This window comes from Brachionichthys hirsutus, unplaced genomic scaffold, assembly GCF_040956055.1.
Source record: "Brachionichthys hirsutus isolate HB-005 unplaced genomic scaffold, CSIRO-AGI_Bhir_v1 contig_1476, whole genome shotgun sequence".
NCBI lineage: Eukaryota > Metazoa > Chordata > Actinopteri > Lophiiformes > Brachionichthyidae > Brachionichthys > Brachionichthys hirsutus.
In genome coordinates, this window is record NW_027180375.1 from 22,490 (window position 1) to 40,518 (window position 18,029).

The following is an 18,029-nucleotide window of genomic DNA, read 5'->3' on the forward strand; positions in this document are numbered from 1 at the left end:
GGGTTTAAACAATCTGCATTATTCTTGCAAATTAAATGACCACACTGTTCTTTATATTTCAGTTTCCCTTTGATTTGTGCGTTAAGGCTGTAACCCTGTAACGTGAGGTTAATATTCCTTGGATGTCTTTTTTAATGCATTTTCGTTGTGAATGCAGGCAGTTGCGTGACGTTTATTTTGAAGTGTGCGCTCTTATTTTGTAGTGCAAGGAGAAGTTGCTGTACGCGAGTTAGCGGCATGCAGAGATGAACTGAGCCACACCGTGCTTAGGTGCAACGCTGTTAGTTCTTTGATTTATGTTTCATTAGTCGATCTAATGAAGAGTACAGGAATAAAATTGCCTCTTGATCGTGTTGAAGCAGGCCAAAGTGGTCAGTATTGTTTCTGTTGTCAGTTAATTGCGTTAGCGCGAGTATTATTAATTTATTTTCTCACAATAATGTTGCCTTTCTAATTTGTCTATTTTAGTTATACGGTGTATCAACGAATAAAAAACATCTGTAAAAAGAACTGGAGTCTGAAGTTGAATGAGACGGCGGTCGGACCCGTGTCTGCATGACTGCTGAGATCGTTACGCATGAGGAGCGAGGCCACACACAAGCGGACAGCGCGGTACACGCGGAGGTCCCTCTGTATCTGGAGTTCATCACTGGCCATGTTTGTTAATAATACATAATTACTCAAGTGTTATTGTGAGGAGAAACTCCATAAAATCTTGTATTTTGTGTGAAATCAAATGCATGCTCATGAGGGTCTAGTATTGATTTAAAAAGGCAAATATGATTTTCTCTAGGAAATAAAACATAAAGGCAAAATTTCGTTATCATTTTCTTCATAAATAATTTAGCAATTGTTTTTTTTACAAGAAATGTATAGAAATGGAGACAGTGTTTGATAAAGAGATTAGAGGACAACCAATATCTGAAGAAAACATTGATCATTAACATCGGCAAAAAACCACACACACGGTGGGACATTAAGAAACAGGTGTTCAGAACCAAGAACAGTGAAATGAGGATGACGGACACACAATATTGTGTGTGTGCGTGTGTGTATGTGTGTGTGTGGAACATTCAGACCATCAAATTTCCTGTTTTGACATTTTTTTAAAATGCAATAAAATACTCTTTGCAGTTTAAAAATGTTTCCTCATGTTTAAAAACTCATCTATAATGAAACAGCTAAACAGAAAACGTACACCATAGTAGATGCTATGGGTATATATAGGATAAATAGTGTAGTGGTTTTACATTACATTTGATAGATTTCAGGAATATGCCTACCTGGAATGAATCATGAGACTCATCAAAAGCCTCAGCAAAGTCTGTTGGGCTTTTCCTCAGAGTCTGGTCAGCAGGCAGTGTGTTGTCATTGTATGACGTCACAAACTTGAAGTCACTGGTTCTAGATCCTGTTGTCAGGTATGCGTCATAATTGTAAGCGCTGCGTAAAGTTCCTGTGCCGTCAACGTCTGCGTAATTAGGAGGCAGATAAGCGCCGGGGATGGCGACTGCTCCATCAAACAACAGTCTGGGCTTTCTCCTGTGACAGAACCTCACACCGAGGATGATGATGATGAAGGTCAGAAAGAAGGTGGACACACACACCAGAGCGATGATCAGATAAGACGTCAGTTTGGAATCCTTCTCTTCATAAGAAATGTCCTTCAGTTCTGGCACCTCAGCCAAGTTATCAGAAATCAGTAAATACATGGAGCAGGTGGCGGAGAGAGAGGGCTGTCCGTTATCTTTCACTGACACGATAAGGTTCTGTTTCATGCCGTCAGATTCTGAAATGTCCCGCTGGGTCCTGATCTCTCCGTTGTGGAGGCCAATAGTGAAAAGTCCCGGATCCGTGGATTTGACGATATGATAGGACAGCCAGGCGTTCTGTCCGGAGTCCGCGTCCACCGCTATCACTTTGGACACCACAGAGCCTCCGTTTGCAGCTTTGGGGACCAGCTCGGTCATGAACGAGCTGCCCTCCGGGGCGGGGTACAGGATCTGAGGACAGTTGTCATTCACATCCGATATGAACACACTGACGGTCACGTTGCTGCTGAGCGGAGGAGAACCGTTGTCTCTGGCCGTCACGTGGACTTTAAAACTCCTCAGCTGTTCATGATCAAACGACCTCACAGCGTGGATCACCCCCGTGTCTCCGTTAACGGATACGTAGGAGGACACCGGGGCACCGTTCACCTCACCGGCTAATACAGAATAAATGACGGTACCGTTCTGCCTCCAGTCGGGGTCTCGAGCAGTAACGGAACATAAAGTGGAGCCAGGTTTGTTATTTTCACTCACATATGCGCTGTAGGACTGTTCCTCAAACACAGGTGGGTTGTCGTTGATGTCTGCTACAGATAACTGGACACTTTTAGAGGAGGACAGAGGTGGAGAGCCCTCGTCAGTGGCAGTGATTGTAATGTTGTAATCAGACACTACTTCACGGTCCAGTTGTCCTGTGGTCACCAGAGAATAATAGTTTTTAATGGACGGTACCAACTTGAAAGGGACGTTCTGCTGAATAGAACAGCGGACCTGTCGGTTATTCCCAGAGTCTCTGTCCTGCACGTTAACCACGCCCACCTCTGTACCAGGTGACACGTTCTCAGGTACGGGATTGGTCAGTGACTTCAGGTTAATAACAGGAGCGTTGTCATTCACATCAGTAACGGAAATAATGACTTTAGAATAAGATGAAAGACCTAATCCATCTTTAGCTTTAACGCGGATTTCAAATGATGAAGTACTTTCATAATCTACAGCACCAATTAATTTTATTTCTCCCAATTTACGATTGACACTGAAAACTTTCTTTAAATCTTCAGAAACGTGGACAAATTCATACGTCACATCTCCGTTGACTCCCTCGTCTGCGTCCGCAGCGTTCACTGTGACCACTACAGTATCCAGAGGAGAGTTTTCAGGCAGACTGGCTTTATAGACGGCCTGGCTGAACACCGGGGCGTTATCATTAGCATCCAGCACAGTGACGTGAATGACTACAGTACCTGATCTCTGAGGAGAGCCGCCATCCAGAGCTGTGAGGAGTAAATTAATCTCTTGCTGATTTTCTCGATCAAGCTCTTTATCTAGAACGAGCTCGATTGTGTTTTCATTAGCAGCCAAAATAAAATGATCATTTTTCTTGAGGTTGTACTGCTGAACTGAATTTTTTCCAACATCCGCATCGTGCGCATCCTCTATGACAAAACGAGCTCCCTTTATTGCAGACTCACGAATTTCTATATTGATTAGCTCTTCGTTAAATTGTGGCGAGTTATCATTGATATCTTGAACATGAAGAGTGATGCGATGGAGCTCGAGAGGATTCTCCAGCACAAGCTCGTGTTTCAGGACGCACGAAGCTTTCTCTCCACAAAGCCCCTCCCGGTCAATCCTGTCGGCGACAATCAGTTCTCCGTTACTGAGGTTGATGTCACAGAAACGTTTGTCCGTCCCCTCGGCGTCAATGCGGGTTCTTCTTTTGGAGAGAGCGCCCGTCTCCAGCCCGAGATCCTTGGCAAGGTTTCCAACAACTGATCCTCGTTTCATCTCCTCTGGAAGCGAATAGCTCAGGTCTCCATATGCAGCATCAAAATAAAGGAGGATAAATCCGCACGTTTGGAGCAAAATTACTTTCGATTCCATCATCAATTATTTTCCAAAAATGCACGCAAAAATAATTCGAACCACGACGTAAGGCGAATGGTAGCCGGGACTGAAGGGAGGTTCTCCTTGTAAACGCATAAAATGCAGCCACCGTCCCTTTGCAGCGAGTTCAAACTAAGACGGGTGTATAGCGCCACCGCGAGCCCAACTTACCAATAGCACCAATTAACATCAATATATTTCAAATTTGGTAGCATATATGGATAACTATAGTGCTTATATGAAACACATGTAGCATGGTGTATACGTTTTCTGTATAACTGCAGTTATAGATGAATTTTCAAACATTTAATCAACTGAAGAATATCAAATATAATATTTTACAGCTTTAAAAAAAAAACACATGAGATTTGAGGGTCTAAATCTTTTACACACACACACACACACACACTTTGCCTTATGCTCATTATAACAATGCTGAACTCAAGGAAGGCACATCAGCAGGTGAAGGAATTCCCTGTGATGCTGGGAGCTACAGTGATCCAGTATTTTTGTACTGTAATAATATCCTGCTGCACCAGGTGAGTATTTCCACACCTAATTTCTTATGAGTTAAATGATTTGTTGCTACTCCTCATGAACATTAATATAGAGTCTATACATCAATTTAGATTACATCTAATGGATAGATCGATGTCCATAATCCACATATGAACTGGAACTGAAAACATATTTTTGTTGTATTTTTTCATTTGATATTATCCCTCCATCCATCCATCTTCTTTTAGATGTGAGGACTTCAATCATGTCATCTAAAGCCTTGCAGGTCACGGGTGTTGCTGGAGCCTATCCCAACTGACTATGCGGGTGAGGGGTACACCCAGCATGCGTTGCCAGCGCATTGCGGGACATTTGTTTTTGTATTTCTGTTTTTTGTCTTCATTAAAAAAAAAGGTCAAATTGCGCCGATTACATTTCTGTCATAGTGATTGTACATCTCTGGGCTCATAAACGTTTGAAATATTGAGCGCCTTGATTATTATCAGGACTTCTGATAGTTTACTACAACATAAATACAAATCAAACTGTTTTACTGACTTTCAACAAGACAATCCCAGGTGCATTTAACACTTAGAACAGCACAAGCATTAAAACCACCAGATGAGTAGCATTGCAATATCCAGATGTGCATATTACACGCATGTTAAAGCCCAAAAAATGAGCCCATTGAGCTGTTAAAAACAAATACCTTTGATCACCTGTTGTGGACACTTTCCTCCAATGGATATTGAAATCAAAGGCGACTGATGTCAAGTAACAGCCAAACAAAAGTTGTGCAATCCAGTTCATAATGAAACCGGAACTGAATTAAACACTGCTATGATTCACAATGTTATGAATCAATCAAAGGTCAATCATCCCATCAAGATACTGATGCAGCATAATTAATGCAGATATGCCCACACCATGTCCAAACTAGCAAACCACAATTTCAATCAAATTGTTTTCTGCAAACATTTGTTACGTGCATTTTATAATCACAGCGGTAAAACCAGGAAACAGTGGTAATGACTAAACCCAAACAGAATTTGATCCAAAGAATCACTTCCAAAAAAGGACTTCTTTCAGTGTTTGTAGGTTTTCAACAATTCATCTTTCAAGGTATTAACAAGTTTATGAAACAACATTGCAGTGATAGTCCAGAGATTTACTTTCAAGTCACAAGAATGAATGAACAAATCAGGAGCAATTTAAGCAGCAGGAAGTCAACAACTGATGAAACTCAATCTCCAAATCCTTCCAAAGCAGGTGATACCAGATCGGAGCAAAGCGCTAAGAAAGACACTGATATTGAGAGGCATGCATGGATATATCATGTCAGAGCACAACCTTTCACAGATGTTTCCTCTATTATATGACTTGATAATACACTTTAGCATTAAACACAATTCAAGGCCAATTGCACATAAATCTGTGACTGTCTGACTATATCTCAGTCAAAGAGAAACATGCGTGCTTCAGGTGATGAGTACTTTGCATTCATAATTAATTAATTTGAGTATTCATACCTCAGAACAATCTTCTATGTCTCCAAACACATCAGCAAAGCCTGTTGGACTTTTCCTCAGAGTCTGGTCAGCAGGCAGTGTGTTGTCATTGTATGACGTCACAAACTTGAAGTCACTGGTTCTCGATCCTGTTGTCAGGTATGCGTCATAATTGTAAGCGCTGCGTAAAGTTCCTGTGCCGTCAACGTCTGCGTAATTAGGAGGGAGGTAAGCGCCGGGGATGGCGACTGCTCCATCAAACAACAGTCTGGGCTTTCTCCTGTGACAGAACCTCACACCGAGGATGATGATGATGAAGGTCAGAAAGAAGGTGGACACACACACCAGAGCGATGATCAGATAAGACGTCAGTTTGGAATCCTTCTCGTCATAAGAAATGTCCTTCAGTTCTGGCACCTCAGCCAAGTTATCAGAAATCAGTAAATACATGGAGCAGGTGGCGGAGAGAGAGGGCTGTCCGTTATCTTTCACTGACACGATAAGGTTCTGTTTCATGCTGTCAGATTCTGAAATGTCCCGCTGGGTCCTGATCTCTCCGTTGTGGAGGCCAATAGTGAAAAGTCCCGGATCCGTGGATTTGACTATATGATAGGACAGCCAGGCGTTCTGTCCGGAGTCCGCGTCCACCGCTATCACTTTGGACACCACAGAGCCTCCGTTTGCAGCTTTGGGGACCAGCTCGGTCATGAACGAGCTGCCCTCCGGGGCGGGGTACAGGATCTGAGGACAGTTGTCATTCACATCCGATATGAACACACTGACGGTCACGTTGCTGCTGAGCGGAGGAGAACCGTTGTCTCTGGCCGTCACGTGGACTTTAAAACTCCTCAGCTGTTCATGATCAAACGACCTCACAGCGTGGATCACCCCCGTGTCTCCGTTAACGGAAACGTAAGAGGACACCGGGGCACCGTTCTCCTCACCGGCTAGCACAGAATAAATGACAGTACCGTTCTGTCTCCAGTCGGGGTCTCGAGCAGTAACGGAACATAAAGTGGAGCCAGGTTTGTTATTTTCGCTCACATATGCGCTGTAGGACTGTTCCTCAAACACAGGTGGGTTGTCGTTGATGTCTGCTACAGATAACTGGACACTTTTAGAGGAGGACAGAGGTGGAGAGCCCTCGTCAGTGGCAGTGATTGTAATGTTGTAATCAGACACTACTTCACGGTCCAGTTGTCCTGTGGTCACCAGAGAATAATAGTTTTTAATGGACGGAACCAACTTGAAAGGGACGTTCTGCTGAATAGAACAGCGGACCTGTCGGTTATTCTCAGAGTCTCTGTCCTGCATGTTAACAACGCCCACCTCTGTACCAGGTGACACGTTCTCAGGTACGGGATTGGTCAGTGACTTCAGGTTAATAACAGGAGTGTTGTCATTCACATCAGTGATAGAAATAATGACTTTAGAATAAGATGAAAGACCTAATCCATCTTTAGCTTTAACGCGGATTTCAAATGATGAAGTACTTTCATAATCTAAAGCACCAATTAGTTTTATTTCTCCCAATTTACGGTGAATGCTAAATATTTTCTTCACATCATCAGTCACGTGTCCAAATTCATACGTCACATCTCCGTTGACTCCCTCGTCTGCGTCAGCAGCGTTCACTGTGACCACTACAGTATCTAAAGGAGAGTTTTCAGGCAGACTGGCTTTATAGACGGCCTGGCTGAACACCGGGGCGTTATCATTAGCATCCAGCACGGTGACGTGAATGACTACAGTACCTGATCTCTGAGGAGAGCCGCCATCCAGAGCTGTGAGGAGTAAATTAATCTCTTGCTGATTTTCTCGATCAAGCTCTTTATCTAGAACGAGCTCGATTGTGTTTTCATTAGCAGCCAAAATAAAATGATCATTTTTCTTGAGGTTGTACTGCTGAACCGAATTTTTTCCAACATCCGCATCGTGCGCATCCTCTATGACAAAACGAGCTCCCTTTATTGCAGACTCACGAATTTCTATATTGATTAGCTCTTCCTTAAATTGTGGCGAGTTATCATTGATATCTTGAACATGAAGAGTGATGCGATGGAGCTCGAGAGGATTCTCCAGCACAAGCTCGTGTTTCAGGACGCACGAAGCTTTCTCTCCACAAAGCCCCTCCCGGTCAATCCTGTCGGCGACAATCAGTTCTCCGTTACTGAGGTTGATGTCACAGAAACGTTTGTCCGTCCCCTCGGCGTCAATGCGCGCCCTTCTCTTGGAGAGAGCGCCCGTCTCCAGCCCGAGATCCTTGGCAAGGTTTCCAACAACTGATCCTCGTTTCATCTCCTCTGGAAGCGAATAGCTCAGGTCTCCATATGCAGCATCAAAATAAAGGAGGATAAATCCGCACGTTTGGAGCAAAATTACTTTCGAATCCATCTTCAATTATTTTCCAACACGCTATAAATGCACGCAAAAATAATTCGAACCACGACGTAAGGCGACTGGTAGCCTGGACTGAAGGGAGGTTCTCCTTGTAAACGCATAAAATGCAGCCACCGTCCCTTTGCAGCGAGTTCAAACTAAGACAGGTGTATAGCGCCACCGCGAGTCCAACTTACCAATAGCACCAATTAACATCAATATATTTCAAATTTGGTAGCATATATGTATAACTATAGTGCTTATATGAAACATACGTAGCATGGTGTATACGTTTTCTGTATAACTGCAGTTATAGATGAATTTTCAAACATTTAATCAACTGAAGAATATCAAATCGAATATTTTACAGCTTTTAAAAAAAAACACAACAGGAGATTTGAGGGTCTAAATCTTTTACACACACACACACACTTTGCCTTATGCTCATTATAACAATGCTGAACTCAAGGAAGGCACATCAGCAGGTGAAGGAATTTCCTCTTATGCAAAGGGAGCTACAGTGATCCAGTATTGTTGTACTGTAATGATATCCTGCTGCACCAGGTGAGTATTTCCACACCTAATTTCTTATGATTTAAATGATTTGTTGCTACTCCCCATGAACATTAATATAGAGTCTATAAATCAATTTAGATTACATCTAATGGATAGATCGATGTCCATAATCCACATATGAACTGGAACTGAAAACATGTTTTTGTTGTATTTTTTTCATTTGATATTATCCCTCCATCCATCCATCTTCTTTTAGATGTGAGGACTTCAATCATGTCATCTAAAGCCTTGCAGGTCACGGGTGTTGCTGGAGCCTATCCCAACTGACTATGCGGGTGAGGGGTACACCCAGCATGCGTTGCCAGCGCATTGCGGGACATTTGTTTTTGTATTTCTGTTTTTTGTCTTCATTAAAAAAAAAGGTCAATTTGCGGCGATTACATTTCTGTCATAGTGATTGTACATCTCTGGGCTCATAAACGTTTGAAATATTGAGCACCTTGATTATTATCAGGACTTCTGATAGTTTACTACAACAGAAATACGACTCAAACTGTTTCACTGACTTTCAACAAGACAATCCCAGGTCCATTTAACACTTAGCATTAAAACACCCAGATGAGTAGCATTGCAATATCCAGATATGCTTATTACACGCATGTTAAAGCCCAAAAAATGAGCCCATTGAGCTGTTAAAAACAAATACCTTTGATCACCTGTTGTGGACACTTTCCTCCAATGGATATTGAAATCAAAGGCGACTGATGTCAAGTAACAGCCAAACAAAAGTTGTGCAATCCAGTTCACAATGAAACCGGAACTGAATTAAACACTGCTATTCACGATGTTATGAATCAATCAAAGGTCAATCATCCCATCAAGATACTGATGCAGCATAATTAATGCAGATATGCCCACACCATGTCCAAACTAGCAAACCACAATTTCAATCAAATTGTTTTCTGCAAACATTTGTTACGTGCATTTTATAATCACAGCGGTAAAACCAGGAAACAGTGGTAATGACTAAACCCAAACAGAATTTGATCCAAAGAATCACTTCCAAAAAAGGACTTCTTTCAGTGTTTGTAGGTTTTCAACAATTCATCTTTCAAGGTATTAACAAGTTTATGAAACAACATTGCAGTGATAGTCCAGAGACTTACTTTCAAGTCACAAGAATGAATGAACAAATCAGGAGCAATTTAAGCAGCAGGAAGTCAACAACTGATGAAACTCAATCTCCAAATCCTTCCAAAGCAGGTGATACCAGATCGAAGCAAAGCGCTAAGAAAGACACTGATATTGAGAGGCATGCATGGATATATCATGTCAGAGCACAACCTTTCACAGATGTTTCCTCTATTATATGACTTGATAATACGCTTTAGCATTAAACACAATTCAAGGCCAATTGCACAGAAATCTGTGACTGTCTGACTATATCTCAGTCAAAGAGAAACATGCGTGCTTCAGGTGATGAGGACTTTGCATTCATAATTAATTAATTTGAGTATTCATACCTCAGAACAATCTTCTACGTCTCCAAACACATCAGCAAAGCCTGTTGGACTTTTCCTCAGAGTCTGGTCAGCAGGCAGTGTGTTGTCATTGTATGACGTCACAAACTTGAAGTCACTGGTTCTCGATCCCGTTGTCAGGTATGCGTCATAATTGTAAGCGCTGCGTAAAGTTCCAGTGCCGTCAACGTCTGCGTAATTAGGAGGGAGGTAAGCGCCGGGGATGGCGACTGCTCCATCAAACAACAGTCTGGGCTTTCTCCTGTGACAGAACCTCACACCGAGGATGATGATGATGAAGGTCAGAAAGAAGGTGGACACACACACCAGAGCGATGATCAGATAAGACGTCAGTTTGGAATCCTTCTCGTCATAAGAAATGTCCTTCAGTTCTGGCACCTCAGCCAAGTTATCAGAAATCAGTAAATACATGGAGCAGGTGGCGGAGAGAGAGGGCTGTCCGTTATCTTTCACTGACACGATAAGGTTCTGTTTCATGCTGTCAGATTCTGAAATGTCCCGCTGGGTCCTGATCTCTCCGTTGTGGAGGCCAATAGTGAAAAGTCCCAGATCCGTGGATTTGACTATATGATAGGACAGCCAGGCGTTCTGTCCGGAGTCCGCGTCCACCGCTATCACTTTGGACACCACAGAGCCTCCGTTTGCAGCTTTGGGGACCAGCTCGGTCATGAACGAGCTGCCCTCCGGGGCGGGGTACAGGATCTGAGGACAGTTGTCATTCACATCCGATATGAACACACTGACGGTCACGTTGCTGCTGAGCGGAGGAGAACCGTTGTCTCTGGCCGTCACGTGGACTTTAAAACTCCTCAGCTGTTCATGATCAAACGACCTCACAGCGTGGATCACCCCCGTGTCTCCGTTAACGGATACGTAGGAGGACACCGGGGCACCGTTCACCTCACCGGCTAACACAGAATAGATGACGGTACCGTTCTGTCTCCAGTCGGGGTCTCGAGCAGTAACGGAACATAAAGTGGAGCCAGGTTTGTTATTTTCACTCACATATGCGCTGTAGGACTGTTCCTCAAACACAGGTGGGTTGTCGTTGATGTCTGCTACAGATAACTGGACACTTTTAGAGGAGGACAGAGGTGGAGAGCCCTCGTCAGTGGCAGTGATTGTAATGTTGTAATCAGACACTACTTCACGGTCCAGTTGTCCTGTGGTCACCAGAGAATAATAGTTTTTAATGGACGGAACCAACTTGAAAGGGACGTTCTGCTGAATAGAACAGCGGACCTGTCGGTTATTCTCAGAGTCTCTGTCCTGCACGTTAACCACGCCCACCTCTGCACCAGGTGACACATTCTCAGGTACGGGATTGGTCAGTGACTTCAGGTTAATAACAGGTTCATTGTCGTTTATATCAGTAATTTCGATTATTAAAGTGCCATATGACCCCAATCCCAGACCGTCTTTAGCGCTGATTTGCATTTCATATAATGATTCTTTCTCATAATCAATAAAACCGACTACTTTAACCTCTCCTGTTTTAGGATTCAATGAGAATACTTGGTCTCCTGAAAAGTGATTAAAACTATATGCTACCTCACTGTTCACTCCCTCGTCTTCATCAGTAGCACTGACTGTAATCACCAACGTATCCAGAGGAGAGTTTTCAGGCAGACTGGCTTTATAGACCGTCTGACTAAACACTGGAACATTATCGTTAGCATCCAGGACAGTGACGTGTATGACTACAGTACCTGATCTCTGAGGAGAGCCGCCATCAAATGCTGTAAGCAGTAACATAATTTCCTTTTTCTCTTCTCTGTCTAGTTCTTTTTCTAAGACTAATTCTGCGCGCCCGCCTGTTTTGGATTTTGCGTTTAATTTGAAATGATCATTCTGCTGCAGTGAGTAGCCCTGAACGGCATTATCTCCGATGTCTTCATCGTGCGCCTCATCCAGGAGAAAACGCGCACCCTTGACAGCAGATTCACGGATCTCAATTCTCAGGGATTCCTCTTGAAACTGCGGTGAATTGTCGTTGATGTCCTGAACGCGGATATTAATGCGGTGCAGTTCTAAAGGATTTTCCAACACAAGTTCCTGCTTTAAAACACACGAAGCCTTTTTTGAACAAAGCGCTTCTCTGTCAATCCTCTCTTGAACGATCAAGTCTCCGGTGTTGAGCTTCACAGCGCAGTAATTAACACCGTTATCCTCCGTGTCGACGCGGGCCTTGCGAGCAGAAAGTCTGGACAAATCAAGTCCCAGATCCTTGGCGATATTTCCAATTACAGATCCACGTTTCATCTCCTCTGGCATCGAGTAGCTGACATCTCCGCATACGGGGTGGAGGACGAGAAAAATAGACGCGAGGCCGCAGAGCAGCGCAAATCCATTACATCCCATTGTTCCTGACGAAGAATAATAAATAAAAAAAACGTCAAAGTATATTTAGATCTATCAATCTAGCGATGAGGTCAGAATATAGAACCTTCACACCGTGGCCATTATTCGACTAGTTCCTCTTAGCTGTGGTACAAAAGCAGACTCAGGCTCTCAGATTGCTGAGACAGAAAGGGCGAGTTTATTTCGGGTTTCCTCGTTTCGTGGTACACACTGACACCATGAGTATTTGCTAAGGTACAACAAATGTCCATCGAAGAAAAATAAACGCGTGTAAATCCTGCTAAGAATAATACTATACGATTAATAGTAATTATAATAATCGTTTTATGATATCAGGTCGATTTCATTTCCCGTTTGTGGCTATAAAAGCACTTCAAAAATGGCATTGAATACATTAAAAGTGTGTCTCAGAAAATACTTTAATAAGCAATTTCTGGATTTTTATAGTTTAGACAGAAGCGAACATTTAACACGTGAATAAACTCTTATCGTTATTTTGTCGTGCTTATTATTGTTATTTTTTTTGGAAAACTAAAATCAAGCGACATCAAAATTAGAGCACATCTTGTAAGATTTTGTCTGTTAGAGGAACTTTGACCGTTCTGTTTCTCCCTCTTCATACCTGATGTCCGCGCAAGCGCCTCAGGTGTGATAGTCGAATACAGAAAATGTTTACTGTACTCTAGCAAATGTGGCGTTGTGGTATTTGGGGCAACACGATCGGGTCTTTGCCAACAACGCCACTGTAGGACTTTCCACCTAAAGATCTATTTTTTTCATTCCTTTGGTCCCCAGCTCGTTTTAGCGGGTGTCCCACCCACAGGTCCGCTCACAGTGACGACCAGCACGGAATTTAATAATTCAAAAATCTTTATTTAATCCTCTAAAACAAGCTTCCATTAAAAAACACTCTAAAATCGAATTAATCAACAAAACTAACAAAAGAAAAGGAGAGACAAGGCAGTGACCCTCCACGGCCAACCTGCCTTCGAGACGGGGAAAACACAGATGAGGACGCTGGAACGAGGGAGGGGAAGCACCTATACACGCCCCCCCCCCCCCCCCCCCCACCCCAATCAGTGGCAAATGGGCCACAGGTGCTCTCTCCCACACCTGCCTGCCCAATTAACGCCAATCATCCGGTTACACACATGTTCTGTGCTGACGTCCAATAAAGTCGTTAAATATCCAGTGATATAAAATACAATAGATATTGATTTTAATGTGTGATTTCACAACGACCATGAACTTTACATTACGAAACACCGATCCGTCCGTCCGTTGACCCATAGTATATTAATGGGTAGACGCTACCATCAACATAATTGTTTAACTGACAATTTAAGTTGACATTTCGTCAAAGCAATATTTACAAAGGCGCCTCTTTCTAAGAGACAAACTGAATATTTTTTTTGTTGATATTTGTTTTTAATGTTCAACTCAAAGGTACAAACTGATTACACACAAGCTGCACTATTATATTACATGCACTGCTGTGATACGGTGTCGCACTATGCCTTAAAATGAACAGATAATAAGTATCAATAAAGAGACGGGACTCGCACTGAAACCAGATTTAAAGTAAAGCGGCTACAAAATGAAACAAATGCATCGTAGCGAAACTGGTTACTGAAGTAACATCTGCAGATAATCTCCTGAACCAAAACTGAGTCCGGTGGAAAATGAAAGGCGCAAATCAAGAAGAATGAACAAGACTGCCTGAACAAAACAACCACAGTTCAGAACCAAAGAGAGAGAATCATGGAACAGCAGACGAAACAGAGTGAAAGACAAATCGAGCAAGCACACGCTTTGATGAAAATAAGGCAACACCAATGAATGACAAAAAACGATGTTAACCATCTCAAACCATGACGTAAAAAAACGTATGTTTTACTGTAGTAAGCGCTGTGGTATATGTGGTTGTGTAATTATCGACAGACCTGGTTATTTCACCACCACAAAAAATATATATTTAATATGGGTTCCGCTTTATCTTTTATCATTTTAAATATCTAAAAAAAATATTGTCAAAGGACAGCAATATCCGAAATTATAACTTTTGCAATTCTAGATTTCTTGAGAACAAGTTTCACCTCATACAAATATAGTTAATCCCCCCAAAAAGAAGAATACGGTACAGGGAAAAGGAAACATTTTCATGAAATTATTGTTTCATAAGGATGTTAAAAGGAATTTAGTCGATTTCCTACCTCGGGAGAAACATCATTATCTCCGAATACATCAACGAAGTCGGTTGGGCTTTTCCTCAGAGTCTGGTCAGCAGGCAGTGTGTTGTCATTGTATGACGTCACAAACTTGAAGTCACTGGTTCTAGATCCCGTTGTCAGGTATGCGTCATAATTGTAAGCGCTGCGTAAAGTTCCTGCGCCGTCAACGTCTGCGTAATTAGGAGGCAGATAAGCGCCGGGGATGGCGACTGCTCCATCAAACAACAGTCTGGGCTTTCTCCTGCGACAGAACCTCACACCGAGGATGATGATGATGAAGGTGAGAAAGAAGGTGGACACACACACCAGAGCGATGATCAGATAAGACGTCAGTTTGGAATCCTTCTCGTCATAAGAAATGTCCTTCAGTTCTGGCACCTCAGCCAAGTTATCAGAAATCAGTAAATACATGGAGCAGGTGGCGGAGAGAGAGGGCTGTCCGTTATCTTTCACTGACACGATAAGGTTCTGTTTCATGCCGTCAGATTCTGAAATGTCCCGCTGGGTCCTGATCTCTCCGTTGTGGAGGCCAATAGTGAAAAGTCCCGGATCCGTGGATTTGACTATATGATAGGACAGCCAGGCGTTCTGTCCGGAGTCCGCGTCCACCGCTATCACTTTGGACACCACAGAGCCTCCGTTTGCAGCTTTGGGGACCAGCTCGGTCATGAACGAGCTGCCCTCCGGGGCGGGGTACAGGATCTGAGGACAGTTGTCATTCACATCCGATATGAACACACTGACGGTCACGTTGCTGCTGAGCGGAGGAGAACCGTTGTCTCTGGCCGTCACGTGGACTTTAAAACTCCTCAGCTGTTCATGATCAAACGACCTCACAGCGTGGATCACCCCCGTGTCTCCGTTAACGGATACGTAGGAGGACACCGGGGCACCGTTCACCTCACCGGCTAGCACAGAATAAATGACGGTACCGTTCTGTCTCCAGTCGGGGTCTCGAGCAGTAACGGAACATAAAGTGGAGCCAGGTTTGTTATTTTCACTCACATATGCGCTGTAGGACTGTTCCTCAAACACAGGTGGGTTGTCGTTGATGTCTGCTACAGATAACTGGACACTTTTAGAGGAGGACAGAGGTGGAGAGCCCTCGTCAGTGGCAGTGATTGTAATGTTGTAATCAGACACTACTTCACGGTCCAGTTGTCCTGTGGTCACCAGAGAATAATAGTTTTTAATGGACGGAACCAACTTTAAAGGGACGTTCTGCTGAATAGAACAGCGGACCTGTCGGTTATTCCCAGAGTCTCTGTCCTGCACGTTAACCACGCCCACCTCTGTACCAGGTGACACGTTCTCAGGTACGGGATTGGTCAGTGACTTCAGGTTAATAACAGGAGCGTTGTCATTGACATCAGTGATAGAAATAATGACTTTAGAATAAGATGAAAGACCTAATCCATCTTTAGCTTTAACGCGGATTTCAAATGATGAAGTACTTTCATAATCTAAAGCACCAATTAGTTTTATTTCTCCCAATTTACGGTGAATGCTAAATATTTTCTTCACATCATCAGTCACGTGTCCAAATTCATACGTCACATCTCCGTTGACTCCCTCGTCTGCGTCCGCAGCGTTCACTGTGACCACTACAGTATCCAGAGGAGAGTTTTCAGGCAGACTGGCTTTATAGACGGCCTGGCTGAACACCGGGGCGTTATCATTAGCATCCAGCACGGTGACGTGAATGACTACAGTACCTGATCTCTGAGGAGAGCCGCCATCCAGAGCTGTGAGGAGCAAATTAATCTCTTGCTGATTTTCTCGATCAAGCTCTTTATCTAGAACGAGCTCGATTGTGTTTTCATTAGCAGCCAAAATAAAATGATCATTTTTCTTGAGGTTGTACTGCTGAACTGAATTTTTTCCAACATCCGCATCGTGCGCATCCTCTATGACAAAACGAGCTCCCTTATCTGCAGACTCCTGAATTTCTATATTGATTAGCTCTTCCTTAAATTGTGGTGAGTTATCATTGATATCTTGAACATGAAGAGTGATGCGATGGAGCTCGAGAGGATTCTCCAGCACAAGCTCGTGTTTCAGGACGCACGAAGCTTTCTCTCCACAAAGCCCCTCCCGGTCAATCCTGTCGGCGACAATCAATTCTCCGTTACTGAGGTTGATGTCACAGAAACGTTTGTCCGTCCCCTCGGCGTCAATGCGCGCTCTTCTTTTGGAGAGAGCGCCCGTCTCCAGCCCGAGATCCTTGGCAAGGTTTCCAACAACTGATCCTCGTTTCATCTCCTCTGGAAGCGAATAGCTCAGGTCTCCATATGCAGCATCAAAATAAAGGAGGATAAATCCGCACGTTTGGAGCAAAATTACTTTCGAATCCATCATCAATTATTTTCCAACACGCTATAAATGCACGCAAAAATAATTCGAACAACGACGTAAGGCGAATGGTAGCCTGGACTGAAGGGAGGTTCTCCTTGTAAACGCATAAAATGCAGCCACCGTCCCTTTGCAGCGAGTTCAAACTAAGACAGGAGTATAGCGCCACCGCGAGTCCAACTTACCAATAGCACCAATCAATATATTTCAAATTTGGGAGCATATATGTATAACTATAGTGCTTATATGAAACATACGTAGCATGGTGGATACGTTTTCTGTATAACTGCAGTTATAGATGCATTTTCAAACATTTAATAAACTGAAAAATATCAAATAGAATATTTCACGGCTTTTAAAAAAACACAACATGAGATTTGAGGGTCTAAATCTTTTACACACACACACACACACACACACACGCACACACACACTTTGCCTTATGATCATTATAACAATGCTGAACTCAAGGAAGGCACATCAGCAGGTGAATGCATTTCCTGTTATGCAAAGGGGGCTACGCTACGGTGATGCCAGTATTGTTGTACTGTAATACTATCATGCTGCACCAGGTGAGTATTTCCACACCCAATTTCTTATGAGTTAAATGATTTGTTGCTACTCCTCATGAACATTAATATAGAGTTTATAAATCAATTTAGATTACATCTAATGGATAGATCGATGTCCATAATCCAAATATTCACTGGAAGTGAAAACATATTTTTGTTGTATTTTTTCATTCGATATTATCCCTCCATTGATCCATTTTCTTTTAGATGTGAGGACCTCAATCATGCCATCTACAGCAGCTTTATCTGCCTTGCAGGGGGTGTTGCTGGAGCCTGTCCCACCTGACTATGCGGGTGAGGGGTACAGGATGCGTTGCCAGGGCATTGCGGGACATTTGTTTTTTGTATTTCTGTTTTTTGTCTTCATTAAAAAAAAAGGTCAATTTGCGCAGATTACATTTCTGTCACAGTG

At 43.1% G+C, this 18,029-nt stretch overlaps 4 protein-coding genes across 4 annotated transcripts; all 4 read right to left on the reverse strand.

Annotated features, from left to right (window-relative positions):
- Window positions 1–281: 281 nt before the first annotated feature.
- Window positions 282–3,656, reverse strand: LOC137914210 (protocadherin beta-15-like). Its single transcript, XM_068757815.1, has 2 exons — window positions 1,336–3,656; window positions 282–405 (listed from the first exon to the last, which is right to left on the reverse strand). The coding sequence occupies exons 1-2, from the start codon at window positions 3,654–3,656 to the stop codon at window positions 282–284; spliced, it is 2,445 nt and encodes an 814-aa protein (XP_068613916.1).
- Window positions 3,657–5,680: 2,024 nt separating this feature from the next.
- On the reverse strand, window positions 5,681–8,930 carry LOC137914212 (protocadherin beta-15-like). Its single transcript, XM_068757816.1, has 2 exons — window positions 8,889–8,930; window positions 5,681–8,059 (listed from the first exon to the last, which is right to left on the reverse strand). The coding sequence occupies exons 1-2, from the start codon at window positions 8,928–8,930 to the stop codon at window positions 5,681–5,683; spliced, it is 2,421 nt and encodes an 806-aa protein (XP_068613917.1).
- Window positions 8,931–10,077: 1,147 nt separating this feature from the next.
- On the reverse strand, window positions 10,078–12,462 carry LOC137914213 (protocadherin gamma-A11-like). Its single transcript, XM_068757817.1, has one exon. The coding sequence runs from the start codon at window positions 12,460–12,462 to the stop codon at window positions 10,078–10,080; it is 2,385 nt and encodes a 794-aa protein (XP_068613918.1).
- Window positions 12,463–14,648: 2,186 nt separating this feature from the next.
- Window positions 14,649–17,048, reverse strand: LOC137914214 (protocadherin gamma-A4-like). Its single transcript, XM_068757818.1, has one exon. It carries the CDS (start codon window positions 17,046–17,048, stop codon window positions 14,649–14,651), a length of 2,400 nt encoding a protein of 799 aa, XP_068613919.1.
- Between the last annotated feature and the right edge of the window lie 981 nt (window positions 17,049–18,029).

What these genes read in the sequence shown, in the direction of transcription:
- LOC137914210 (XM_068757815.1), bottom strand. Translation starts at nt 3,656, where the DNA reads ATGGAATCGAAAGTAATTTTGCTCCAAACGTGCGGATTTATCCTCCTT. An exon ending in GCTGACCAGACTCTGAGGAA is followed by an intron (nt 406 to 1,335) that starts AAGCCCAACAGA and finishes AATACTCGCGCT; the next exon opens with AACGCAATTAACTGACAACA.
- LOC137914212 (XM_068757816.1), bottom strand. Translation starts at nt 8,930, where the DNA reads ATGCGCTGGCAACGCATGCTGGGTGTACCCCTCACCCGCATA. An exon ending in GTGTACCCCTCACCCGCATA is followed by an intron (nt 8,060 to 8,888) that starts GTCAGTTGGGAT and finishes AAATAATTGAAG; the next exon opens with ATGGATTCGAAAGTAATTTT.
- LOC137914213 (XM_068757817.1), bottom strand. Translation starts at nt 12,462, where the DNA reads ATGGGATGTAATGGATTTGCGCTGCTCTGCGGCCTCGCGTCTATTTTT.
- LOC137914214 (XM_068757818.1), bottom strand. Translation starts at nt 17,048, where the DNA reads ATGGATTCGAAAGTAATTTTGCTCCAAACGTGCGGATTTATCCTCCTT.